A 27,664-nucleotide genomic window follows, 5' to 3' on the forward strand; every position below is an offset into this window, starting at 1 on the left:
TGTTGCATTCCACTTTAATTTAATGTAATGCAACCTAAGCCTGAAACTAATTATTCCACAGTTCAAAGTCTTGTCCATAAACAAGCATCAACTGTGACAAAGAATAAAGGCTTGTTTATTTATTTAGTACTTTTTTAAAAATGAATAATTAAAAACATTCATTTTTAATGTCTTTTTAAAACACTGTGCAGTAATTAGGAGGTTTTCAGATATCAACACAGCAGCATTCATCATAATCTGGCAGAGGACCTGTGTTACATGATGCTTTTTGTCTCTGCCTCATTCATCATTTTTATTCATGTTGAACAACGCAGGATAACAAAACACTGTTTGAGTGTGTTTTTCTGCTTCATATCTCCTCATGACAAAACTACAGGACTACAGGAAAATAGGGGTACAAATTGCATATAGCTATTTGAAGAGAATCAATTATTGCAAGATGTTATTTACTGTGCAAATTCAAGTCTTTGGGTGCTGCTTTTCCTGTGTTTTTCTACCATTCAGAACGTGCATGTCATTCACTCACAGACTACAAGCATTTAGAAATGACCAGATAATCTGAGCATCCAAGAATTATTAAACCAGAGTGAATTATATCAAACAGACAAATCTCATGGATCAGCCAAGGAAAATAAGTACCATTTAAATTGTCCTTATGCAACAGCAAACAAGTTTACAAAAGATGAGTTTCAGTTAAATGTTCATTTAATCAACCTAAAAATTCAAAAGCTTAAAATGTCTTATCTCCCAAAGAAAATCTAAGACTTTCCATTTAGTTGTTGGTTAAAAGAATACTCTGACCAACAGTTTTACACGTCTGTGTTGAGCAGAACTATGAGATAAGAATAGTCTAAAAACATGAAAAGATCAATGAGCGTTAGATTTTCTGATCACTTCAATTAGTGATTAAGTAGAAAAAAGGGTTCATCTGCAGTGGAAATAAGTGGGGGAGGTGTGTTTATAAGATTCATTGTACTGGGCCTGTATATATTAAGAAGTAATTAATTAATATCAAATCTAAATATTTTATCAAACCACATGGTCAGACAACTGCTAATATATTCCAAGCTTTAGCATCAGTCTTTTACTTCTGCCCACTAAAACCAACTAAAACTCCTTTATGTTATCATCTAAACCCAAAATCAAACTTAAACAAGAGTCTTTAGAGGCATGAAAATCAGCCAAAGTCACTTCATTACTCAAACATAAAGCCCAAACACCCAACTGTTTCTTTCAAAACTAGAAGAATACATACACACATAGACTTTCAGTGTGCTGACAAGTCTTTGGCTCCGACTGGGTTAATACACGAGAACATGCTTAAACTCACAAAAAAGACAATTACACACATCTGCAAGCCATTACGTCTAATCACATAGTGCAGCAGAGGCAGAATAAAAGAAACCATGTATTGGCCTGTGTTCCAAACTAAAACATAGTCAAGACTGGAAACTACATGCAGGGCTTACTGCTACTCTCATAATAATGAGAATCAGCAGAAATTATTTCCTCAAACAAAACCTTATTGTCTGAGGGCTTCTACAACCATGATGAACAATAGAGCCAGCTTTCTCAAACAAATCTCGTTCCCTTTTTGCTCCTCTTACACACCTTCTCCTGTGTGGTGAGCAACAAAATGGATTAAAGGGGATTAGTCCAGGTGTCAGACCTAAAAATAAACACAGCCATGTCACAGACAGTGAAAGTGACTCCAGGTGAATGATGTTATTTTGGTTGTAAGAACTCTTCTTTGTCCTGGTAATTTTTCCAGTTCTTTTGTTTGATTGTACTAAAACATTGTGTGTTTAGAGTGAAAGGTAATAGGTATGCTCAGTGAGTATTGTCACAGTCCTCCTTGTCTTTAGTGCTTTTAAGTATGCGTGTCTATGCACCCCATAAAAAGAAACATAGCTTGGAATTGCACTGTTTCCTTTATTTTTTATGCAATGAACTAAATATAAGTGTGTGCATCTGTTAATATATATCATCATGAACCTGTTTTCAAGTGTGCATGTGTCAATTTTTAATGCAGGTTTAATTTTTTTTTCTCCTCCAAAAAACATTGCAGCTCCATTAACAAACAGTAAAACTGACTCTTCTCTTCTGCACATTTATGTGAGGCTGTTTAGCCAAAGAATGTGGTTTATTACACTGAAAAACTTGTTTACTCAAAAACTCATAAAGACATGCAACCATACCAAACTTCACAAAACACTCTCAAGCAAGGAAGTACAAGAGGGAGGAGGACTGGACTTTGGTAAGATTATCACTGCACCATTATATTTGCAAATAAATAGATCCTATCTGCTTACATTTCGAACGTATGGAAAATAATGCAAAGACTCATTTAAGCTTCTGCTGCAGAAAATTTCTGTTTGTAAAGAAAGTGTAAATAAACAGGATCGGGTCTGGATCTGGATTTCTTTCTTCTTTCTTTCAGCCAATCCTTCAACATTCCCTTTATCCCCAGGCCAAGGAGACAGAAACAGTAGACAGATAAAAGTCATAATAAAATCATCTGGTAAATAGTGATAATAGGCTGCACGGTGGTGTGGTGGTTAGCACCGCAGCCTCACAGCAGGTTTGGACCAGGGGTGGCCTTTCTGTGTGGAGTTTGCATGTTCTCCCCGTGTATGCGTGGGTTCTCTCCGGATAATGCGGCTTCCTCCCACCGTCCAAAGACATGCACATTAGGTTAAATAATCAGTCTAAATTCTCCCTAGGCGCGAGTGTGTGTGCGTGAGTGGTTGTTTGTCCCTTTCGGTGTTGTCCCTGCAATGGACTGCTGACCTGTCCAGGGTGTATCCTACCTCTCACCTGTTAAAATGCTGGGATAGGCTCCAGCTTACCCGTGACCCGTAATGGACAAAGCGGTACAAAGAATGAATGAACGTTAAATAGTAAATTAAAAAAATTAAAAAAACAGGTCATACAACAGTCATAAATATTTTAATGCCCACATATGGTTTTAAACCAAGCATACTCCCCATGATGACAGAAGCCTTCCTCATCACCATAATATTTCCCACCAAAAAGCATGCTCAGAAATGCCTAAAAAAAACAACAAATATCTAACCTCAATTCCTCCCCTTAGCCCCACCTGGCATCACAGAGTAGTGGTCTCAAAGGCCCCACAAACCCAGCTGAAAAGCTAGATGCCCACTCCTCTTATCCTTAAAAGAAAAAGGGCAACATCTTCTGCAGAATGGTCAAGGGAAGAATTGGGATTCAGCCAAGGAATAATGTAGTGTTTATATAATGCTGCAATCCTGAGGCCCTCTGCACAGACAGCAGCACATGCTTAGCAGAACCAGCTGTAACCCATCAGGTGGCCATACACTGATGGGTTAGAGTTGGTTTAATGACACAGAGGGCACCAAGAAAACATTAAACAGGTCATTTTGATAATGCTGACTCATATTGTGGACATGTTCACGTCAGAATACTGAGACAGTAAAACGCAAACATTTAGTTGCATTCTAGCCTCTTGTTTACATGGTAAGCAGACCCTGCTTAACCTACAAAAAGCCCCACAACAACAATGGCGGACATCTGTTTCATGTTTGTGCTGCTGTACCTTTTTAATTTACTTGGTCTGTTGAAGCAAAACCTGTTTCTGGTAGAACATTTATGCCGTCAGCTAAGACGCATGGGTTACATTGCCAGATGACTAGCAGCTGGCCTGCAACGCTTCTGTTGTGTTTTCCGATTCTATGAGAATGAGGTGCACACCTGGGTGTGGCATGGACTGGCATGGACACTTCATCATTTTTGGCCCTATTTGCGTTTTCCCTGCACGGACATAGTTTTCATTCCGCTCATTTTCAAATACGAAAAGGAAAAAGTTTTGCGTGGAAATGTTAATGTATAAACAGGGACTATGAATCGTCTCCTAAAACATTACACTTTTTACAAGTGATGTGACAACATTAAATGAAACCAAGAAATTATAGACTAAAAAATGCGACATTGGTTTTAACTGAATATATTTAATGAATGACTTTATTTTAATCTATTGTTATTAATACCAGAGTTAAATACATCATATGGACTTAGAAGTGCAGATGCTGACTAAATGAATGGACTTAAGTTGACTAAATGTAAATAAGATGAATACATGAAAGTTGGTGATTATTGCACAATGCTGCTGACTTCATGTTAGAACAAACTAGGGATAATTCTTTGTATGCAACTTTGCACTTTTACTTTTAAAGCTCAGTAATTGTTGAAATGACCCAAAACGTTTTGAAAATACTTTGTTTTTCATTTGACTGAACAATAATTCAAATGATACAAAAAGGTTTATATGATTTCACAAAGACATATAAATTTCGAAATAAACTATTATGTCTATTTTCCAGTCATTCAAACTAAAACATCTCAAAGTTTCTCTTGTTTAATTTTCTTTATCCTATGTTTTCTTGCTGTTATATATTAATGAATCAAACAGAGTTATTTAGGAAGACTGTTGATGACCTCTCTCTCCAAAGCTCCCTGTGTGAGGAAGGTAATTCTCAGCTAAACATATGGGAAAATATTTTTGGTCACCACATTTAGTCAAATTTATTAAACACACTCAAATGTATTAAAAAAAGAAACCTACATAAAACTGAATGGAGAGAGAAAGAGAAGGAAAATATATATTTAGGATCGCCTAATAACATTCAGATAGTACATCCTCAGTCTGGATGAGTAAGGGGAGAAACTCTCAGAAGGACCTCAGATGCTACAATGATAATATTTGTGGACGTTGCATTAACATCAAGTTTCTTAACAGTGCTTTGAGTGTGTTTACTAAGTAGTGACAAACATCTGACTGGCACTCTCTCCTCTGGGAACCTTCAGCATTACTCACATTGCAGCATTGTATTCAACTTGTAACTTCCACATGGAAAATTCTTTATAGGATGGGCCGTGTAGAGTGGCGTACAATATGCTTTAAACAAGGGTGCTTTACCTTGAGTAGAGCAAAAACCAAATTTATTCGCAATGGTGTTTGTATATAACTGTGCATATAACTTACAACACTGTCTGCATATCATCATCATCATATCATCTTTAAAAAAAATGACCAAGGTATTTTATCTTTTGACTGACCTCAAGTTTCATTTTAGACAATTTAAACACTGGAAAATTAAGCATTTTATCTGGCTTGGTTCTACATATTAACACAGCACTCTTGCTGGCATTGCATTTTCTATCACATTACACACCATATTCTGTACACATATTCAGAAGCTGCTGCAACCCAGCACTGCTCGGACTGAAGGTGACATATTGACTTCGTATCAACAAAAATCCACCTTTCACTATAGTTTCATTGTGTAGACAACATCATATGGCCATAAAAATACAGTTTACCTGTTATAATTATGACTGGTGATAAAAACAAGTGTTTTTTTTCTTAATTTTGGTAGTTTCATGTGACTGCTCTCACATTACTGGGTACCCCCGTGTTTAAAATTAATTATCCAGGCAGCTGCTGCACCATGACAGAGAGATCTGTGGTCTGACGTTAGTTTAGCAAAAAAAAAACACATACGAAGGAAGTACTGTGAACTTGAAATCAATGTGTTGAAAATTAAACCAAGATTTTATGACGTATCTCCTGTAATTTATGTGAAATTATCACATCAAATTTCTTCCACGACCTCGTGCTTTCAACATACTACCTATTTATCAAGTTCATTTAAGTACTACAAACTCAAAATGTTAAAACTTAATTGTACTCAGTCAGACCAGTTAATTTTTTTTGAGGCAATGAGTTTCTATGACGTAAAGCTCTAAACAAAAGTATCAAACCAAAACACCCTTTAATAAAAAGTTATTTAACTTTTAAATTTAACAAATGTTTTATGTGTTTAATCAACTCTTTGCACAGCTGTCAAACATGCTATTAGTGTTTGTGCTTGTAGCCTCACCTGGTGTAAATACCATCCAGAATACCCAAATAGGCCTCAGAAGCTGGAACGTAAGAACCCATCTGGGCCATAACACAGATAAGAGCAACCTGGCGGATGTAGGAGCTCTTGCCTCCCATATTCGGCCCGGTAATAATCATGGTTCTCCTGCCTTCACCCTGCGGGAAGGAAAGGAAAAGGAGAGGACACAAACTGTGACATAGACAGAAGGCAAACAAGGAGAGAGAGAATACAATATTTGCATGTTGTCCTGCACAGCTGAAGAGGTGGGTGGACTAAAAGCTTGGCTTCTCTTCCTACTGGCTTGTGCTTCTGTTGCAAGATTAACCTACACCCACTCTAACACGGAGCGAGGAAGTGAGTGTGTGGGTATGCATGTCGTGCACATCTCTATGCGTGTCTCAATGGGTTAGAGCAGGCAGATATCTGTGTGTTGCGAATCCTCTTATTTTCAAAGCACCCTGAATGAGCATGTGTGTTGGTGTGCACCTGCAGTTGAGCGTGGTTGGGCACATACTGGTTGTTCTCTCCCATCAGTAAATCTATTGCAGGGTGTCTGCCATTCCTGATAATAATCTGGTGCAGATTTTCACACACTGATGGTCTGAACACAGAAAAACAATAGGTTAGGTAAATACACACACCTTAAGAGAAACTCAAGAAACACACACAAGCTTGTGCAGCTTTTCATTAAAGACATTTACTTAACTTTAATTCATTCTGAATAGTTTAACTCACAAATAAACCTCATTATCATTACCCTAACAAGGTCTGTGTTTACATCAGAAAAAGAAGCCACAGATGTGTTACAAGACCACATGCAGAGTGTATGTGAGAAATTGAACTGCTGAGGTTTTAATTTTTAGTAAAATGAGACAATAATTTTAATATATTTTTAAGTTGTGATAAAATTTTACATGTGCACTTATATTTTTCCATTTATCTAAATTATGTAAATAGCAAAATGTCAATTCTATGTGTCATTTGTTTGAGTATCACCTCTTTAAATAGGCTCTGTTTTAGAGAGGATTAAGTGTTTGCTTTTCCCATGGGATGGAATTTATTTTCACCACTGTATGTGATTTCACCCAATACTGACCCAAAACAAACAGGCCTGCTGATGCATTGGTTCCTTTCTACTGAAATATACTAAACAGACACCACAAAACAGCTTGCCTTTAAATATGCTTGTATTTCTACTTATTAAATATTTAGTCAATAAAAGTAAGAAAATTAAAAGACAGCCAAACTTAAAAAGAAGAAGCCAAAACAGAACATCTTTAGTTTTATGATGCAGATGGAAGAAAAGCTGAAACAAAATGTGTACAGTGGAAATAGACATTACAAAAGATGCGTGTGTGTGAGTGAGTGGGAGAGATGTTGGTGTTCTGGCAGAGCACACTACTGAGCCTGGTGCACACACCCACACACAGCCTGTCTGAGACTATAGGACATGACACAGGACTAGCCCCCCCACACACAAATATAGTCCCACACACACACGCATATAATACATACAGTACAGTACTCGGGCACATGCATCAGTATTTATGGTCATCGTGAGAGGACATCACCTGCAATAGTCCCCCTGTTTAGCCACCTCAGCCAATGAAAAGAGACAGTCCATGGTTGCTAGGTGACTAATAGCCTTTTTCATGGTGTGGTAGTGCTCCCCAAACTGGCTACAGAGAAACACAGGAAAGAGAGTTTGAAGTGTAAATTAAGGTAAGTACATACAGGGTTCCATGTAGACGGCACTGATGAGGTACTTGGCGAAAAGAGACTAATTCTGGCTGGTTGAGAGCTGTGGAAGCAAACCCCTGAACTACACATTGAGTTTTTGCAAATTTTCCATTTGAAATTATAATCAGGTGTGTGTGTGTGTGTGTTTGTGAGTGTTTGCAGGTGTGTGTCATACTCCAGAAAATCGGTCCACTCCTTCTGGCAGTCTAGCAGCAGCTGCTCTCGGAGCTGCTGCAGCTTCCTGTAGCGGTCTACCAGGAAAGGCGAGTGATACCTGCTGACTGCTTTTGTACTGCAAAAGACAGGAAAAGAGGTGAGGTGGAAAAGGAGCAGCACAGTTGGATTAAATTAAGGGGCAGCAACTGGTCAGAGTTAGGTAAACAGAACAGCTAACATTTTACTTTGCTCATCATTAATCAAAGCAATATCAAGTTGATGCCCACCTTTGTCACCTTTTATGACAAGCTATGTCTGTAAGCTTATGACCAGATGAAGACTGGAGCAGGACTTTCACTTCACAGAGATAGATTACAAGACACTATGAAAGAGATCACTTTTATCTAAATTAAAAACAGACCATTCTTGTGCCACCTAATGCAATCATGTGGTTCTGTTTGTAAAAACTACTTCAAATTAACAAGACATAAAGAAACATTTCCAGCCTTGTCCTTCAATAAAATCTCTGATGTATCTTACAAACTGTGAGGAATCTCTTCTTGTCTTATAATAAGGCCATAATTTATGATGATGTGGCCTGATATAAGAAATATAGCATACAGATTTGTAGCAGAACCATTAGTATCTGTGGGAAGCCATTTCCTGTAAGTAAACACTCAAACTGGTAAAAACTAAACTTGAGTTAAACATGAGCATTTTTCTCATTAATAAAAACTTTCAGAAATATATTTTTTCCAATATATCCAGTTCAGATTTACAGCTACTGATGCTGTGAGCATCTTATCTAAACTTTTTAAGAGCATTTATCATTGATTTAAGTCAGCAGGTTGATGTTTATTTGTCTGAAACAAGAGTGCCTACTTTTCCAGATTGGCGTTGTAAATGGTAAATGGTCTGTATTTATATAGCGCTTTGCTGTACCTGGAATGATACCCAAACCGCTTTACATCATACATCACATTCACCCATTCACACACACATTCACACACTGAGGGCGGAAGCCACGACCCATTTAGGGGTTCGGTGTCTTGCTCAAAGATACCGTGACATGAACTCGACTTGGCCAAGGATTGAACTGGCAACCCTTAGGTTACAAGACGACCGCTCTACCTTGCTGAGCCACACTTAATTTTTTTCTTGCTTATGTTGAAGTTCAGGAGTCGGTTTGCATCTTTTTGTTTTTGAGGTTAGGCAAGTTGTAATTTTTGTGTGGCCCTCCACTTCATCCTCCAATATCTGGCCTCCCCAGGATCCTATGTTAGGATCCTGTTTGTGGACCTCGGCTCTGCATCAATTCGATCAACCCAGCTCTGCTCAAAGACAAGTTCTCACTGCTGAATGTGCCAGACACCGCAGGTGAATTACACACTTCCTGACAGACAGACAGCAGTTTGAGAGGACGTTCTTGTGTCTCTGATTCCCAGTCTTTCAGTACCGGATCCCCCCCAGGGCTTTCCTCTTTCTCCCCTGTTATTCCCTTGTACACCAACAGCTACACATCTGGACACCAGTCTGTCAAACCCCTGGGGTTAACTGATGACACTACCCTCACTGACCTCATCACTGATGGTGATGAGTCAGGCTACAGTAGTGAGACTGGTGTAGTATGAACAACCTGGAGCTCAATGCTTTCAAAACAGTGGAGAGGATAGTGGACTTCAGGACGAACCCCAGCCCCTTTCTCCCGTCATCTGCAACACTCCGGTGACCTCTGTAAAATCCTTCCGCTTCCTGGGCACCACCATCACCCAGGAGCTCAAATGGGAGCAGAGCAGCTCCTTCACCAAGAAGGCGCAACAGCTCAAAACCAGACAACAGAAGATGGAAAAATGTTGCCTGGTCATATGTGTCGCAATTTCAGCTGCAACATTCAGATTTAGATAGCAGGTTTAGAATTTGGCTTCAACAACATGAAATCAATCAAGTCACTCTGACTTGTATCAATGGGTCAGACTGGTAGTGGTGATGTAATGGTGTGGGGGATATTTTCTGGGCCCACTTTGGGCTCTTTACTACATGTTGCTGACCATGTCCATCCCTTTATGAACACAGTGTACCATCTTCTAATGGCTACTTCCAGCAGGTTAATACACCATGTCATAAAGCTCCATTCATTTCCAACTGGTTCTTGAACCCGACAATCAGTTCTCTGTACTGCAATGGCCTCGACAGTCACCAGATCTCAATCCAAAAGATTACCTTTAGGATGTGGTGGAAAGGGAGATTTGCATCATGGATCTGCAGTAACTGTGTGATGCTATTAAGTTAATTAAGCTTAAAATATCTCAGGAATGTTTCCATCACCCTGCTGAATCTACACCACAATGAATAAAGACAAATCTGAAGGTAAAAAGATCCAACTGGTAGTAGCAACGTGTACCTGATGAAGTGGCCAGCGTGTATGTTGATAAAAAGGCAACATACCATTTTCAGCAACTTTGATATACTAATTTAAAATACCAACCAGCCTGAAACGCTTATTTTTTTATACAATAATATATGCCAAGGATCACCAACTCCGGTCCTCGAGGGCCGGTGTCCTGCAGGTATTAAATGTTTCCCTACTGCAACACACCTGATTCAAATAAAATGAATCTCCATCAGCTTGTTGTCAAGTTCTGCAAAAGTATGTTAATGATCTAATTAATTGAATCAGGTGTGTTGCTGCAGAAAAAAAAAAACATTTCAAAAAGAAAGTCAGCAAATGGATGTATATTTTTATGAATGAGTGTGTGCGTTCAGGTGATGCTGCTGACCTGCTGATTTTGACCCAATCAGATGGAACAATGGATGACAGCGAGTTCTTCACCTCAATCAGAAACTGAGGGCAGAGGAGGGAGAGCTGGAGCAAGTCTTTTGATAAATCACAGCAGGGCAGACAGGAAAAACAATCTGTCGCTCTGGATTAAAACTGGCACACACAAACACAGACACATCAGATAATCACTGTTAGTCAGTCTTCCACCATCAATCTCCTCCCACCTTTCTTTTGCTGTCACCCTCACACACACACACAGCCGGTACCTCCTGTCCGGACACAGTCGTGTAGTCAAGCGCCGGGACCTTCAGCGTCAGCCGGATGTCTTTGCGGTGCTCTTGAATGTCACTGAGGACAGCCTGGATCTGTTTTGTTCTTTCCTGCAGCACCGGGAAGCCAGACAGATCGGAGAAGAGTTCTGTCTTATTCCCCGACCTGCACAAACACACACTTTAAATGTGGTGGCAGCTGGTAACATTTTATTGCACTAATCCATCAACGCAATGACATTTTGACCAAAAAATTAGCCTGTTGGTCAGTCTGACCCGGTACTGAAAAGTGGGAAAAAAAAAAAAAAAAATTAAAAAAAATCTTCCATGAGTCACTTGGATGTCTTTCGCTTTTCAACTGTGTGCCAACTGTTGATCATACGATGTGTGGAGCGACAGCAGGCATGTAACATCACCCACTGTGCCACAACTTGCATTTGTCAGCCCAAGTTTGTCCCATTGCAGTGTGTTTTCTCTAATTCTCCTATCAAATCATTTCTGTACGATAGCAATACGTAACATTTATTTTGGGATATATCACTATGCACAACCAAATCAAACAAAACACAGTGCATAGAAGACTGCAAGCAATATCTTTTTGAATAAGCACTATTCACAGATTTTAAACATGAAATGATATTTAACAAGTTATGGTAATTGTGTGTGCATGTGTATGCAGCTGCATTAAATAATAATGGTTGCTTACAGTTACTTTTGAGTAATATATACACACACACACATATATATATATATATATCTATATAAAGATATATATATATATATTTATATATGGACAAATTCTGCTGCAGGTTCAGATCTTTAACTATGAGGATTTGTAGCTCCTCTAAATTTTTTGGCATTCATAAGTTATTTATTGTTTAATAAAAAACAAAATCAATAAATTATTAAAAATTCTGATAATCCTGATTCTAGCAGATTTCAGTTTCCCTTTAGAGGAGTAAAAATATTTTCTACTGGTAAATCCCTGTAAAGTTTCTGTGTTAACCCAGCTCTGTATCGGCTACTTTTATGTAAATGTTGCAGTTTTCAAGAACTTAATTCTCCCTCTTTAACCTCACAATAAATCCTTTTGTGCTGCTGGACACTCACTTGGCTGCCTTTTCATTGAGCACCTTGAGGAAGCTGTGGGCCGGGGCCAGCAGGTCAGGAGTTTCCAATAAGAGGTTTCGGAGGAGCGGCGAACTGATCTGCAATTGGATAACTGGGAGCAAAGTCTGCAGTTCAAGCCCCAGGCGAGAAAGACTGCTACTAATGAGGTAAAACTCCTGCGTTGAACACTGGAACACACACACACACAAATGCAGGTCAGGGGCGGATTTAGACATTTTGCGAACCAAGGGCAAATTTTTATGTTTTCACCAATTTTCTGCCCTTATTTATTCAAGACCAGCTTGTATCTTATCCTTTTAATCGTCTTCACTTAGCAAAGCTCCTACAACTTGTCCGAACATAAATATCTCTTTAAAATGTCTTTCGTGCCGTTTGTCTCAAAAACAATACAATGTTTGTCTACTGCAGCTTTTTGTTAATCTTTGTTGTTAATGTTAATCTTTTTTGTTCATCATATATTCTCATTTTTGGGCTGCTGGGCCAATTCCACTTCATTTTTCAACAATTCCCTGGTCAAACTCTTAAAGTAATTTCATAGGACTGTCAAATGTTCCACGAAGAATTTTTTTATTAAATAGTCGGTATTAATGAAGTCCAAGTTACCGAGCAATCAGTGGTACTGAAACTGTGAATCCAAGAGCAAAGTAGTGACAGATGTCAGAAAAATACACTCCCAAAATACACTCTTTATTCTCCAAAATGTATGTGTACGTAAATGTATGCATGTCTACGTGTTTTATTTTTTTGTGTGTGTGAGATTACATCACTAATTTCATTTCCACTGGATGTGACAGCCTGGTTTAAAGAGCTATGACAGACAAACTCACTGAATAAGTCCCCTCATTAGTAGCCACATACTCTGCAAGTCCCCACGATACGACAGCTAGAAAATATGGCAGAATAGAGTAAAACTGGTAATCTTACTGCATGGTTGCAAGTCATAACCCTCAGGTTAATGAGGATCATGCTGACAGATTTTGGTATCAATCACAAGCTGCTGTTTTAATGCTCCCTCATGTCTGCAGACCCTCTGTTGCTCTTTTATAAAAACAAACAGACAGCAACTGGAGACTATAAGCATGTCCCCCTCCAATTATGTCAATGAACCCCATTAAGACACAGGCCATTACACACAGCCCAGCTTATCTACTGATGGACAAAAAGCCAATTAAGCCCCTTCTGTGTGTCTGATATGTGTCTGTATTGAATGACATTTGATCATTTTCTTCTAACAATAAATGAAGGAGTCAAAAAGTTGAGCATGAAACAAGTCATCAAGCTAAAGCGTCCCTTTTCTCTCTGTAGATTAAAGGTATGCGCACACACACAGGATGAAGCCTGTGATATTAGATAGGTCTGATGGGAAATGAGACTGTCAGACAATCAGGTTAGTGCCATTGAAGCATCTACTCTCTGATGTGGATCAAGAAACATGCCGTAAAAAAAGACACAGGGATCAAGGTGAGAGAAAAAAGGTGTCTCAACTTTCATTTTAAAAAAACAGGAAAGGACAGCACCTACGTCACTACATCACAGAGCCACCATCATGTGACAAGTGCTCTGAAAACCTTACAGGAATTATTATGAATCCACATAAAAATATGAAGTTAAAAAAAAATACTCGAATATGTCTGTTTTTTTCACCTTCTTGTGGTAAATGCTGCAGATGCCTCTTTCCAGGTCTGGCAGATGTGATAGCAAAGATCTGATGGAATTTAAAGTGAGAGAGTCTGACTCCATGATTTCTTGTACGGCATCCTGCCTCTCAGAGATAGACCTGAGTTTTAATAGAAAACAGAAGGATAAAAAAGGAGGTGCATTAATAACTTCAGCATGAATAGCAAAGAGTCAGAGTAATCAAAATGCTCAATTTCTATCACGAGCTAAAGAAATGTGTCCTTTGGAGAGCTGTATCAGGTTTGACACCCCCTCCTCCACAAGGTGATCTAAACATATCAAATTTCCATTGATTAGCTTCTTTAATCAATGCTGAGGATCTTTTTCAGAAGTGATAGCTGCCACAATCTGAAAAACTATTAAACACTTCTGACTTATTTCATATTTGTGAGTATGAACACCTGAGATAGTCCAAAGAATTCTGGCAGACTTTCCGAATGTATTAGACAGCAACAGATTCTGAGACTTATTTACACAACTGGAAATTTTCTGGTGGGGAAGATGGGTAAAAGAACACAGGAAGCAGCACTTCTGTGGAAGTAAGCTGTGGAAACTTACCATTAATAGCAACTACTTTTGCTTTGATATGTCAGGTATGCTACATGTCTGTTAAGTCACAACATGAGAAAGCAAGTAGAAAGACACATACAGACAATAAAGAGTATGAAGCAGCAAAGCAGTTGTAGAAAAAAAGCTGTTTTGTAGTACCTGAAATACCCAGAAAGCAGTACACAATCATACATAGTCATGTTTTTACACCAACCAAAAAAAAAATAGATAAATCCTCCATCAATGAGGGGAGAAGTTTTGAGTGACCCTAATATGAAAAGAGCAAACAGAACAAAGAGAGGGTGGATCAGCCTTTAAAGTCTCAAAAGACTTGATGAGCGAGCTGGGGTTGAGGACAGGACACACGTTCCCTCGCTAGGATGCTTTTACTCCATCAGCACAGCTCTGCACACGCTGTTCCAAGCATGCACTGTTGTTTTACACGAGCTCAAGTACATGATATAACTTTCAACCAATTTCATGTTTCTCAAAATGACATCAGGCATCATTCATTTCACTTCATTTTTTTTTTCTACTTTGTTTTCCTTTTTCTATTTTAAAATTATCCATTTTTCTGTACCCTTTGTGTTTCAGGTTATATTTTTAAGATATGAGCCAATATGAACGATAAAAAAAACCCAGCAAAAACAAGGTTAAAATCACTTAAACAGCTGACTTGGTTTCTGAATTGCAGAATAACTCCCACTGAGCATAACCATCAAGGGGGAAAAAAGGACCAACCAAGCTGGACTCTAACTCACAAATAAACATAAACTGTGTGTTTGTGGTTGTGCTGTGTGTCTAGGAATTAATCTGAGTGTAATCGGGATTTTATTCATAATGAAATTCAGCAGAGGAGTTATCTGTATAATCTGAAGAGCAGTGCTCAATCCAAAGCTATAATCCCTGCACAGCAAGAAAAGGAGGCCATACACTCATACTGTCACTACATGAATTAGAAAATTACACTGCAAAGAAGTGGAGCACTAATATAACATCCCCACATTTTCACTGTTGCTGAATAAAAGAATAAATGTGTTTCCCGTCATTGGCTCTGTATTGCATCCCTTTAACTACTTTGAGATATTTTTGTTTAATGTTTGAACATTTTATCAATAAATAGAGATAAAAAAAAAGAAAAAGAAAATTGGAACAGGATATTTTTTTAATAACCATCAATCTCAGAGTTAATTTATTCAGGTCACAAAATAGACACTGACATTATTCTTCACCACTGCTGCATGAAAAATGATTACACACTATATTGCAAGTATATAAAAAATAACACTGCACCTGATATTTTTTCATTATTCACAGTACTGACATTTATTTATTTATTCATATCAAATAATAACATTGCAGTGAAGCAGTTACACAGCAATGGGTCTTGTGTATCAAGTGTAACAAAAGTCTGAAGCTCTTTATGCAGAACTTAGAGTAACAAACCAGACTTCATTTGTTCAGTTTAAATCAAATCTGAAGAAGAGGTTTGGATTAGAAATAAAAAAAAAATAGCCTTAACTTGGATCTCTAATCCAAATCATCTAATAACTTCAATTTTGTAGATTTATTTCTAACTAATACACAATATCTGAGCTTAATGATAATAGCGTACCAAAGAAATTCCTACATCTGTCATCTTAACTTTTTTAATTAACGGAACCAAATTAAACCAGTATTAAGATTTTCATTGCATATTGCAAAAACATTAAATGATAAGTTAAGAATAAAGATGAGTTATTACAGTCAAAGGTATCCTGTACTCACTGCAGGTTTGTGAGGGGCTGGCTCACCCACTTCCTCATCAGTCTCCTTCCAAAGAGAGTGCGAGTGTTGTCCAAAACCCAGAAAAGGCTTCCCTTCACACGCCCATCCGTCTATGATGGAGAGTGCACACAGGAAAAGACACCGTTAACATGCAGAACACTGTGAGGTAAATTATTCTTAGAGCCTTGATCTACTGTTTCTCACTCGCTGCAGTCTCGTATTTCTTTATGTTTTTAAATAAATGACTGTAGATGATTAGAGATGTGAGCTCAGACCACAGTATGATGCATTACAAAGTCCTGGGCCTAAAGTGATAACAAAACAACTGTTTTGCATCTTTTTCTAAAGGGATGTCTAGGAGTTCTCAAAAAAAGACTCCACATGATCCACAAAAATGTTGCTTTCTTTCCTCCTTAGATTTGTCACTGCCACAATGACCACATGTCTCCACAACGTCTGCAAGTCAAGATTTAGTTTTAAAGCCTGCTTTGCCTCGGAAACATGGAAAACTTTCCAGAAGAGTTTACACACACAAGGAGCACAGATGACTTGTTCCTTTACACAGGGCTTTCCTTAGTGCCCTGAGACCAGTAAAAACAACACAAAGACCTCAGACTTCATTTGACTAATACATTAAAAGCAAAAATTCAAGTTTCATAATCTGACCTGGTGAAATTCTGCAACAATACAAGCATATAGATCTTGTTAAACTATCTCTAGAAAAAGGCTTGTTTCAGGTCTAAACAACAGGATGACACTTAAGGATTATACAGCACAGCATAAAATATTTATCATTCCAATGTCACCCTTTGTTATACTTGATCATTGCCCATGACTGCCAGTTGAGATGTGCATTTACCTGATTGTTGAGTATTTCTAGGTTCCTGAGAGTAGTGGCACCGAGGGTCATACCCTCTGACTCACAAGACAGATGCCGAAATGAGCTGCATGAAGCACAAAATACTATTAAAATATAATTCCATAGACCTTTTCAAATGTGACAAGTGAAGTTATTAAATGTTCTTTTTATGTCTCTCAGAATCAGAGTCGGCAGTACAATCCCAAACTCTGTCCTGTGGGACTACACTGAATCCCCAGTTGCTTTCTATGGCAAGGGAGAAACCTGCGTGATGTGTGAAAGAGAGAGAGGAGAAAAAAAAAACTAATACTTTATGATTCACACAAGTGCAATGCATTTACCTTTCTTCTTGAGTTCTTTTAAAAATGTAAAATAAATTTGAAAGCAATGGTTTCTTATGCATGAAATCCACTAAATTCTTTAATTCTTAAACTTTTAATACAAATTGTTTCAACACTCCAAGGGGGAACACAAAGGGCAACTAATTAAATAACATAAAACGTCTAAAAATAATTAATATTAACTAATAATTTTTTACACATTTCTTTTCGCTCAATATCTCCTGTAACCTCACTGAGTAGATCATCTGTGTTGGTAAGTGAAGATGTTTATTGGTACAGAAAAAGAGAAAAAAAACCACCAGGAGGGCCGTTTTTCTGAAGCCAATTTATTTCTAATGGGTTTTGTAGCTGCTGCCAGAGAGCTCATAAAAAAAAGATATTTTCCTCACTAAAATCATCAAAATATGTGAAAAATAGAGAGATGTGAAAGTTTCAGTGGTAGTGAAAGAACATGATTTTTAAGTGATTGCTACTACATCCTTCAAGGAAACCTGGATAATTATTTGGTCAAGAAAAATGGGAGCATGATCAACCATAAGTTTTCCATAATTCCTCCAGCTGAATGCCAGCTTGTCTCGACAGGATTTTAATAACCAGCAGGAATGCTGGATGCGATACGTTGCTAAGAGTGAGAGTTGGTACGTTTTTATGTACCTTTCGCTTCTAAGAACTCTTTCTAAGTTGAATTCTTGGAGGTACTGGATGAGGGGCCCCAGACAGCAGATAACCGGGCTCTCAAAGGATGCTACGCTGGAAAGAGAGCGCGAGTCTAAAAGACACACACACAGTCGTGTTAGATTTTCAACACTAAAACACAGCCATGAGTCATGAGCCCCCTCCTCAGATACAGCTAGTGTTTTACAGCCTGGTGGCTATCACAGAGTTAATAACAGGATGTGTGTAACTGAGGGCAATGTGGGGTAAAAACCTGAAATAAAGAGACATGCACCAGACCAAACACACCTTTCTCCAGGGTATGGCAGTAGAATTTGGTGACAGTGTTCATTGCAGAGGCAAACTGGAACTGAGCGCTGTCCCTTTTCTCAACTCTCACTCGGTCATCAGCCTGAGCACTGGAGTGGAACATAAACAATAATAATAAACTTTATTTATTATTAGTATCACATGACAGTATTGATCTAAGAAGTCAGTGATGATGCATGAAAGAAAAAACACCTGATATTTGTTCATCTTCCTTTCAATGAGAAAAAGTAGACAAAGCTGCACTGCGTGTTACAGCAATGCCTTTGTTCAACTAGACTCTACAAAAAACACACACATGCGCCTCTGGTGCACACATAAAAACACATTTCCCCTTCATCTCCCTGGTGCACCATCGTATCTCTCTGTTGCCACATCCACTCTCTCAGCAATGCTGCTCTCAAGGACTCTGTTGCTTTGTCTGTTCTGTTGTTGCCAGGGCAACCAAGGCAAACACGTGGCTTTGGACGCAGTGCAGGAGCATTTTCATTCTTAATGCCCATACACACACACGCACACACACACCCAGAAAGATTAAATAATCATCATATTTCACTTGAGCCACTGGTCAGACCAGGAGCTAAAATGATCAATAGGTGGCGTGTTGTGCTAGAAATTAAACTGGGACCATTAATCACTTAACCAGTCCCTTCAACCATTTTATGAGGTTTACAGGAACAGCAACAATTGCAATTATTGATCCTGGGACATTGCTGAGCAATCTTTCTCAAAATACTGACAGGATTAAATGTTGTGAAGCTGAGTTTACTGGGAACTAATAAGCTGGATGCTGGATGAGGTTTATGGAAACAAAGAGGTGTCTGAGTTCTGATCCGAATTAAAGTGCTGTCTGGACTGCAGTTTAGTTTTTTCTATAGTCTGCTTTAAGATCTCTTCTTCCATTTCTTTTGTAAACCACAAGATTTAAAAAAAAAGCACCACGCCAATGCCTATGTGGAGGTGCTCAGCCACACATACTAGTGCTCTGGGCTTAAAATGGACATCAGAATGTTACGTTTCCCATCAAAATGTCTCATTTTTGCATTTTAGGATTCATCAATTTGCAGTAAAATTGAAATGGAACTGAGGCCAAAGCTTTGAGAGAAATTCAAAATTAAAAATTTGACATGAAGGCAGGATACGAGAAAACAGGAGATTGCGAAAGTGAAAAGGGTATCTTCTCTGAACAACAAATATGATAGCAAATCCATCAAAAGTTGTAAAACTTTTAAATCTTGGTAGAACAAGAAGGGGATCATCAACATCTTTATTTTCTCCGAGCCATAAATACCAGAACAAACTGAACAGAGCAAAATTTGCACTACTCTTAACAGCCATGGCTCCAGAAGCATGTTGCTTCCTTTAAGGTGCCTCCACATGTTTTTTTTTATCATTACGTAACTGAAACTTCAAGCCACATTGTATGACACAGACCTAAAAACTTAAACCTGGGTTCAATATGTTTGATGCATGTAGTAGTGTGTGTGTCAAAAATGCTACATAGTCTGAGTCACAGACTGTGAATCATGATTTGTAGTTCACTTATTTTATATACCAACGCCACAGATATGTTTGACATTTTATTGTTTAATCAACATTTTAATCCATATTGCATCACTGTTAATCGGATTTGTAGACTTTGGTTACACACCCATTAGAGCATTGTCATTCTGAATGTCCTACATTGTCAGAATCTTCTCCTATAGACTCTTTTTGGTCTCAAAACTGTCTGTGACTTGATCTTATGATAGGATGCAAGACCACTGCTTTGGAGGCAGGATCAGCAATATTACCATTATTCTTTCACATTGGTCAAACTCTGTTTTGGGCCACCATATACAGTACAGTTACAATGCAGTTCATGTTTTTCTTTCACAATGATAGTACAGGGACTGATACCATTTGAAATAGTATTGAAACTAAGACTTGGGCTGAACTTAGGGCAGTACACACTAGATGTCCTGTCTTTGAGTTTGCAGTCTGATCTGTCCTTGCACTTGCACAGTCCAAATGACAAATTAAATTACTAAGCTTATAAATTGCAGCCTGCAGACATGTGATGACACAGTTACTATGACACCATCCGATGCTGGGAGCAGAAATGCTTAAAGTTGCATCTGACATGTTGCTAGCCAGAGATCAGAAGTTAACGTGCAAGACAATTCTGAATCTTAATGCTTATGTGTGCTTGTGTGAATCTTTTCTTTAACATGACAACTTTTTAACTTTTTGACTTTCTTACCAGGATGCAGGTCAAACAGTAACTTCTTTAGAGCATCAGTCATCAAGTTAAAATCTTTATAAAACTACAAATACAAACACCAGCGACCAGCAATAGTATCAGTCCCTCTCATTACCTTCACCTTTCTCATCCTGACTCTTGGCTATGGATGTGTAAAGCCCCTAATACTGCACCTAGCTACAACCTATCTCACAGGGACTCATTACTTGCTGTTCCATGGACACAAACCCCCGTTGCCAGGGGTCCAGTCTTGTCAGCCCACCCAAGAGACATCCACACGTTGACGTAAGCAGCCACAAAAATCCCCCGTTTTAAATGCTCTCCTGGGTGGGTCTAGCTTTAATGTTCTTTAAAGGGTTGGAGCCAGATTACCGTGACTCTAATGTTGGTCGGTGCTCCAATCCTTTAAAAACAAATATCTATCTATCTATCTATCTATCTATCTTATATATATATATATATATATATATATATATATATATGTGTGTGTGTGTGTGTGTGTGTAATTGGATGGTGTCTGTAGTAGTGATTGGTAATGGGTTTAAAATATCTGACAAGCTGAAAACTAAGACGTCTTTTCTCTGACGAGCACTAGAGAGCAGTGCTTTTCAAACAAGAACTAAACTGGTCTTTAGAGGCTCATTTCTTATATAACCACTCAACTTCTGCATCTGAATGATGGAGAAGCAAAGAGAAAAATGGATAAAAATTAACTAAATTTCAGAAGTGAAATTAAAACAAATTATTACATTTAAAAAGCCACTGGAATTAAAAAATAAATAAATAAAAAAGAGTGATGAGAAATGTACGTCATCAAGGTAAAAGAGGAAGGCTGGCAGAAATTTCTCCTAATTATTCAAACCATCGCCTTCTAATCAAATCCACCCCGCTCTCGTTACATTTTCACAGCATAATGCAATCGGACGCCGCCTCCAGAGGATGCCGTCTCCACCGGTGTGAACACACAGCTGCAGACTGAAGCAGGAGCAACAGGAGATCACAGGTTTGTGGAATATCAGGACAATGTCAGTGTTGCTGGCTGTGCTGTTAGCTGGCTGATGAACAAAGAACACTTATTTTTTATCTCATATTATACACACCAGTGTGACCATGTTCAGTGGGAGTCTACTTTTACAAGAAAGAGTGTAAGATGTACCACATGAGCTAATCATCGGGCAAAAATCTAACCTCGTTTTGTATAGAAATATATTCCAAAGCTGATCTGAAGCCAACAAGGGCAAACACCTACTATACACATTGGACATATGAAATAAAATGAATAGTTTCCTGCTATAAGTTGATCAGCTTTGGCAAGCCTTGGTCAGACCTGCTGAGCCCTGAGGTGAATTCCAGGGTAAGGAGGACCATTACCTCATAACAACTTAACACATATTGATTTCGACATTCAGACTGAGCCAAGAAAGCGCTGGCACCACACTTGTCCATCTGCCTGGGAGATCTTAACACAGTCATTTTTAAGGAAATAGACCAAACTCAAATACTATCAGGTTTGTAAGGACACTTTTATGCTCAATACTTGTGTAATAAGCACAATAATAATATAAGAAAATGATGTGCAGTAAATGGTCATATACTGCCCCCTAGTGTTCAGACAGTAGATTACCTGGCATTGGCGATGCTGAGCAGGAGTCTTTGGGTTTGTTCTGTGAGGTCTGAGGGCACAAGGATTTCCACAGGGTTGATTTTTATGATATGGCTCTCCAGCTCAGAGCGAGATGGACCATCATGGAAACAGTCCAGAAATACGTCTCCGGTGGAGGGCTGAACCGCCTGCACGCATAAATACATGCATGAGAAATGGCAAAGAAAACACAGGTACATAGTGAATAGAAGTATTTGTTTCTCACGGTGTTTGAACAGTTACAGAAAATAATAATTTCTTTTTTGTCCTGGTATAAAACATACAAGTGCTGCAATGATGTAAGGTACATAAAGCCTCTGCCCAGAGATAATGTATTAATATTACATATTTCAAGACTATCATGACCAACATTCTTTTGTATCTATTAGTCAAGAGTCCCTTCATTCTCCACTTAAGAGCTGAGTGCTATTAATAAAATCTTCTATTATGGCATATTTAGGTGTGTGATAATGTAATATCTATATTATTATGCAAAATGTTTTCTTAAAATTAAACTGAAAGGGATCCAATGAGCAGATGGGTCTATCTTTCTATGGCTAATCTGGTGGTTGAAAATAAGAATAAAACAAAAACAAGGGAACTTTATTATGTATAAATAAGAACACAAGTTATAGGGATACTTATATCTGGCAATAATGAGTGTTTATTTTCACACAGTACGCTCATAAGATTGTGCCTGTACAAACTCCATTTCTAGAAAAGTTGAGAAATTTAAATAAAATAATTTATTGTTCAATGCTTAATCATTTGGAGCTGAGGATACTAACTGTTGCTGTTCTGCAGAGCAATCTGTGTTCAATCCAACTGCATACAAGATGGAGTTTGCTCATCAATCTGTGATTGTTTTGTTTAATTATCCTCTTGATGATGTTCCAGAACAGGACAGATCAGGACTGCACACAGGTCTATGAAACCAAGCTGATCCAAGTCATGAAATGAGTAAAATAGTCTGACACTCTCCTGCTGAAATAACCACAACCTCCTGGAAAAAGATGTTGCCTCAATGGCTGCATATGTCTCCCCAAAATTCCAATATACTGTATGCCTCCTTCCACATATGCAAGCCAACCATGCCACAAAAAACTGATGACACTGATGGTCAAGTACATACAAAGTCATTTTAGAAAAAAAAAAGCTGTGAGGTAGCATAAATTTTATTTTATGAAACAAAACAGATGATTTAGCTCCTTTAAGTAACAATGATGTCGCCAACCTGGCCACATCACCATAAAGGAAAGTTTCAGAAGCCCAGTAAACACATGTTGGTTGTCATTTACCCTCCAAACACTAAATCACGCAGACCTGTGGAACATCATCAACCCTCACAACACATAACCCCGACTTTTTCCACTTAGTCCCTTTTATTATTGTGATATATCATAACCCTTAAGTAGAGAATAACTTATATGAAATAATTTCTTTTCAAGGATTATATAAAATGTTTCAAGTCTAAAATGAAGTTGGTTTCCTTAAAACTGAACATGAATTCTAAAGTAACTACTGCACCAATCAGGCAACTTGCAATAGGATCACTCACCACAAGCCCCACAGTGAGCTGCTTCTTCAGTTTGTCCCAGTTCTCACTGATGCACAACAGGAAGCTGTCAGGAGGGTCAGACACAACGTCGTCACAGCCCCCCTCCGCCACGTCCTCCAGTCTGCAGACTGGGTTTACATCTGAAAAACCTGTCAAGGAAAGCACCTCAGACATCCAGAGACACAGAATCTATTTTCACTATCTATAAGGATACCCTCCCCCACCAGAGTGGACTTTGTGTACATGGCACTGAGCTGACGTGTGAAGAGAGTGTTCCTATTAGATCCTGAAGCTTTAATGGCAGACGTCTCAGTCTGCTTAACCACACCAACCTATAAATGAGAAAAGACACAGCAGGACTTCTTTAACACTTGGATTAGTAAACAATAACCATAGAAGTGTTCTGTTTGATACCTTGTGTCCGTGAGACACCAGGCGCCTGACATGAACAAACAGGCGGTGTGTGGGGATGCTGCACGTCATGAAGTTATGATCCAGATGACAGACGATATTCAGCTCCTTTGCAGCAATCTGTCCACACACACAAAGATAGCAAGTGTGTTAAAAGGCAGAGAGAGATTTTTTTAATTATCCTCTCTTTTAAATTTGTTATGAAATTAATTTGTGTTGTGTAAAACTTAAAGACTCGACATCACAGTCAAAATTTCCACCACTTAGAATAGCTGAAAATGTTAATTAACCATAAATTAATCTAAGTTCGATTAAGTATCATGTCTTTCAGGCTGTAACAGGTTTGATGTCAAGTAGTTTGAATTAAAAGTGTCCCCTCAAGCAACATCACCACAGGAACTTTTCAGTTCTCACCTCTGCATCCTCTCCAAAGAACCTGTACTTGTAACCACACTCCACAGCCAGCAGGGCGTCCTTATGCTGCTGTTTAAACTGGATGACCTGCAGCTCCAGGGGCGTGTACACACTCTTAGAGCGTCTGGAGGGAGCAACAGAGTCTGATGGGGGACTCAGCTCCACAAATCTTCCTGCAAACTGAGACAAACTGAACCCCTGCAAGATAAAAACAAATAGATACATAATAAAAAAGAAAATTCCTCTTTGTTAACAGTTGTTTCACATTACAGAAAAAGACTGAGTGGCAACAGTTTCCCATTCAAAGCTTTCAGGTCTCACTTTATTTCTTTGCTAACTTAAGTAGTGAACAGTTCATACTAATTTGACCTTAATAAAACACAATAATGATATAAAAAGGAGAAACATTTTCAATTAAGTGAAATTGATTGTTAACTATTTTGTAAAGAAAACAGATTTCTTTACATTATATTCTTCCAAAATAGATTGAGATGACTCAATTTTCAGGAAACTAACTTGCAGCTGTTGTTTTCTGTTTCTAAAAACAGTTTCAGGCAGAAAACGGCTTAAAAAGCAGAAGTGTGAAAGCTGGAAACAATTTATCAGCAGTGAGTCAGAGACAGAAGTCAGACAGTTATTCAGACCCAGCAAGGCTATCAGTGTCAACTAAAAGGGTATCATAGAGGTTATTAAGGCGGTAGTGTGTCTCTCTAAAACATTTAGCTAAATTAGATTAGGTATATGTAAACTACAATCAAACACACTCACAGTGAAAACAGCATCAGCAGCAGAATACATCTAACTTTGTCCAACAAGGGAAAGGACACCAAACATTATCACAGATACAGACTTTATACTCTTTGAGGATAGTGTTTCTAAACCACTTTTCAAGAAGTAAATGAAACATTTGGTATGATCTAAGCCATACAGAGATTTCTCAATACCTTACATAAAAAGATAAGCTTTACCTTCATCCCGCTCCTTCTGTGCATGCCATGACTATAATTTTTCTAATGTTGTATTATTTCAGCATGTTCAAATAAATCCCAGAAAGACTAAATGTGCTATTTAGTGTTAAATCCGACTTTTGATGCAGTAACAGAAGTTTGAAGAAAGACTAATTAACACTAGTTCTGCATCCGTCTCTCTCCTGCCAGTAGAATTAGGTCCAATGCTGTCTGGTTGAAGCCCTGGGACCCAGGGTATGGCCCAGGGGCAGGAGGGGTGTAGGGGTTTGAAGGGTGGCTGAGTGGGGTTTGGGGGATTGGTAGGGGGAGGTGCTGGGGTGTGAGACAGGGACGTTTGCATGCTGTGTGTATGTGCTTATACTGTGGATGGTGGGTGTATGTGTGTGGGCGTGTGTGTGTATATGCATGTGCTAGGATGAGTGGGAGTGTGCAAGAAAAAAAAGTCCAATGTTGTCACGTAATACTCTGGGATGAAAAAAAATGCTGTGAAGTGTGGTTTCTCAGCATACAGGGCAACAGCTGCTCCAGGAATGTGCATAATAGATGTCTGTGTCCTCAAAACATGTCAGAAGCACAAAGTTTTAAGGTCAGAAAGTTATGTGGTGTTACTTTAAGTCTGGGCTTGCTTTGCTTGTCTGGAGTGGAACTCTTGCAGCAAATCCACCCTGTCCAAAGAGCAACATCACTCTGTACCCGAAAGACATGCTACACCCTCACCTCCTCCAGTGCTGGAGGAGGAAAATGAGCATGACACTGAAAACCAAAGTATGCCATCTGCTCTAGATAATCTTACACAGTCACCTGAATCATGCCATCATTCTCAGCAAAAAAAGCTGCCCTAAACACACATGTGAGGGTACATGATAAAGAAAAACATTTTATCATGTACCTGTTTTTTTGCAGCAGGTCGCAAATCCTCCTTTTCTTTAATGTCCTCCTCTTCGTTCTCATATTCCTCCTCTGCTTCTTGCATTCTGTTTGTAGTTTTGTGATGGTCTATAACCTCAGAAGGAGGTAAAATGCTGCTTTTCTGGTCACAGATTTTACTGCTAGCACCCTCTTTCTTTGTTTCTTCTTGGGTGTCACTGTGCCTGACACCGAGCTCAGCCCAACAAGCGAAGCCTTTCAGCTTGTCCAAGGTGGAGGAGCAGAGGCTGCTTCCTCCCCTGCTTGATGTGAGCTTAGTCTCTGCAGAAAGGAGATAAAGTATTACAGTTTACAGTCATACGCAGTCCGAATTAAGCATAAAGAAAACTAACTATGCTGTTTGCAGAAATATGATGCTTCAGAAAAGTGAAAATGTCTGGAATATGAGCTGCATGAAAGTTTGGGAGATATTGATAAGTTAAACACACCTTTGACGGTCTGACTGGATGCAGATTCACACTGCAGCTCCTCCAGCTGCTGGCCTTTTGAAGAAAGCTTAGCTCGTTTTGCTGGCAAACCAACATTATCATCAGAGGAAGGTTTCTGCTGCAATACAAAAACAGTTGAGGCCCAGGAATTATGACGTCTACAATGTCAAACATTTATTCTGAGAGGCAAACATTACCTTCCCTCTAGAAAGCTGGAGCTCAGCAGCATTTTGTTTAATCCCACACTGAGTGCTGAGGCTGCTACTCAGTCCTCCGAAGTACTTGCTAATGGAGGTCTGGGAGCTGCAAGACTTTTTCACGGACTTTGGCATGTTTTAATCTGACCTTCACTTAGAGATATATCTAAACATTGTGTAGGAATTTGCGTGCATATAAATATTGCAAAACAAGCCTGCTAACTAACATTGCCCGGCTTTTCAAAACATAGCGGCGCGTGTTTTAACGTCACGAAGCGTGTAAATGACGCAGCAGCGTGCGTCCCACTCTTCTTCTTCTTCTTCGTTTTAAATTACCACCACCTTCTGCTCTGGAGGATGAGACCTCTCTCTCTCTCTCTCTCTCTCTCTCTCTCTCTCTCTCTCTCTCTCTCTCTCTCTCTCTCTCTTTATTTCTCTATCCTTTGAAACTTCCTGCATCTGTCTCTCATAGTTTGAAATCAAATCACTATTTCACAATTTCTCCTCGACCCTTCTTTACCTGCCATATCCTTTGCTGTCTTTAAAAGTTTTAAGTTTGTATCCTTACATGAGCTAAAGAAAATTATTGGTGTCATAACTGCTAAAATGCTTGAGCAATTCCTGTTGGACATGAACACACAATTAGGCAGGACAGACTTTGTTGTACAACACACACAGAGAAGCAAGAAAAGGGAAGAGAAAGA

At 38.7% G+C, this 27,664-nt stretch overlaps 1 protein-coding gene across 1 annotated transcript in view; it reads right to left on the bottom strand.

Annotated features, from left to right (window-relative positions):
- Window positions 1-27,303, bottom strand: part of msh3 (mutS homolog 3 (E. coli)) — a 51,725-nt gene extending 24,422 nt beyond the window's left edge. Inside the window, exons 1-20 of the mRNA XM_041999691.1 lie at window positions 26,961-27,303; window positions 26,764-26,881; window positions 26,298-26,596; window positions 24,441-24,638; window positions 24,030-24,146; window positions 23,830-23,947; window positions 23,616-23,755; window positions 22,040-22,206; window positions 18,156-18,265; window positions 17,847-17,961; window positions 16,852-16,936; window positions 15,993-16,102; window positions 13,644-13,776; window positions 11,979-12,166; window positions 10,866-11,034; window positions 10,598-10,662; window positions 7,840-7,956; window positions 7,496-7,603; window positions 6,411-6,525; window positions 5,922-6,079 (exon numbers count right to left, since the gene is read on the bottom strand). Of these exons, the coding sequence (XP_041855625.1) occupies window positions 5,922-6,079; window positions 6,411-6,525; window positions 7,496-7,603; window positions 7,840-7,956; window positions 10,598-10,662; window positions 10,866-11,034; window positions 11,979-12,166; window positions 13,644-13,776; window positions 15,993-16,102; window positions 16,852-16,936; window positions 17,847-17,961; window positions 18,156-18,265; window positions 22,040-22,206; window positions 23,616-23,755; window positions 23,830-23,947; window positions 24,030-24,146; window positions 24,441-24,638; window positions 26,298-26,596; window positions 26,764-26,881; window positions 26,961-27,095 (2,765 nt within the window). The 5' untranslated portion in view covers window positions 27,096-27,303. The remainder of the gene's footprint in view (window positions 1-5,921; window positions 6,080-6,410; window positions 6,526-7,495; window positions 7,604-7,839; window positions 7,957-10,597; window positions 10,663-10,865; window positions 11,035-11,978; window positions 12,167-13,643; window positions 13,777-15,992; window positions 16,103-16,851; window positions 16,937-17,846; window positions 17,962-18,155; window positions 18,266-22,039; window positions 22,207-23,615; window positions 23,756-23,829; window positions 23,948-24,029; window positions 24,147-24,440; window positions 24,639-26,297; window positions 26,597-26,763; window positions 26,882-26,960) is intronic.
- Window positions 27,304-27,664: the final 361 nt, after the last annotated feature.

This window comes from Melanotaenia boesemani, chromosome 11 (assembly GCF_017639745.1).
Source record: "Melanotaenia boesemani isolate fMelBoe1 chromosome 11, fMelBoe1.pri, whole genome shotgun sequence".
Taxonomy (NCBI): Eukaryota; Metazoa; Chordata; class Actinopteri; order Atheriniformes; family Melanotaeniidae; genus Melanotaenia; species Melanotaenia boesemani.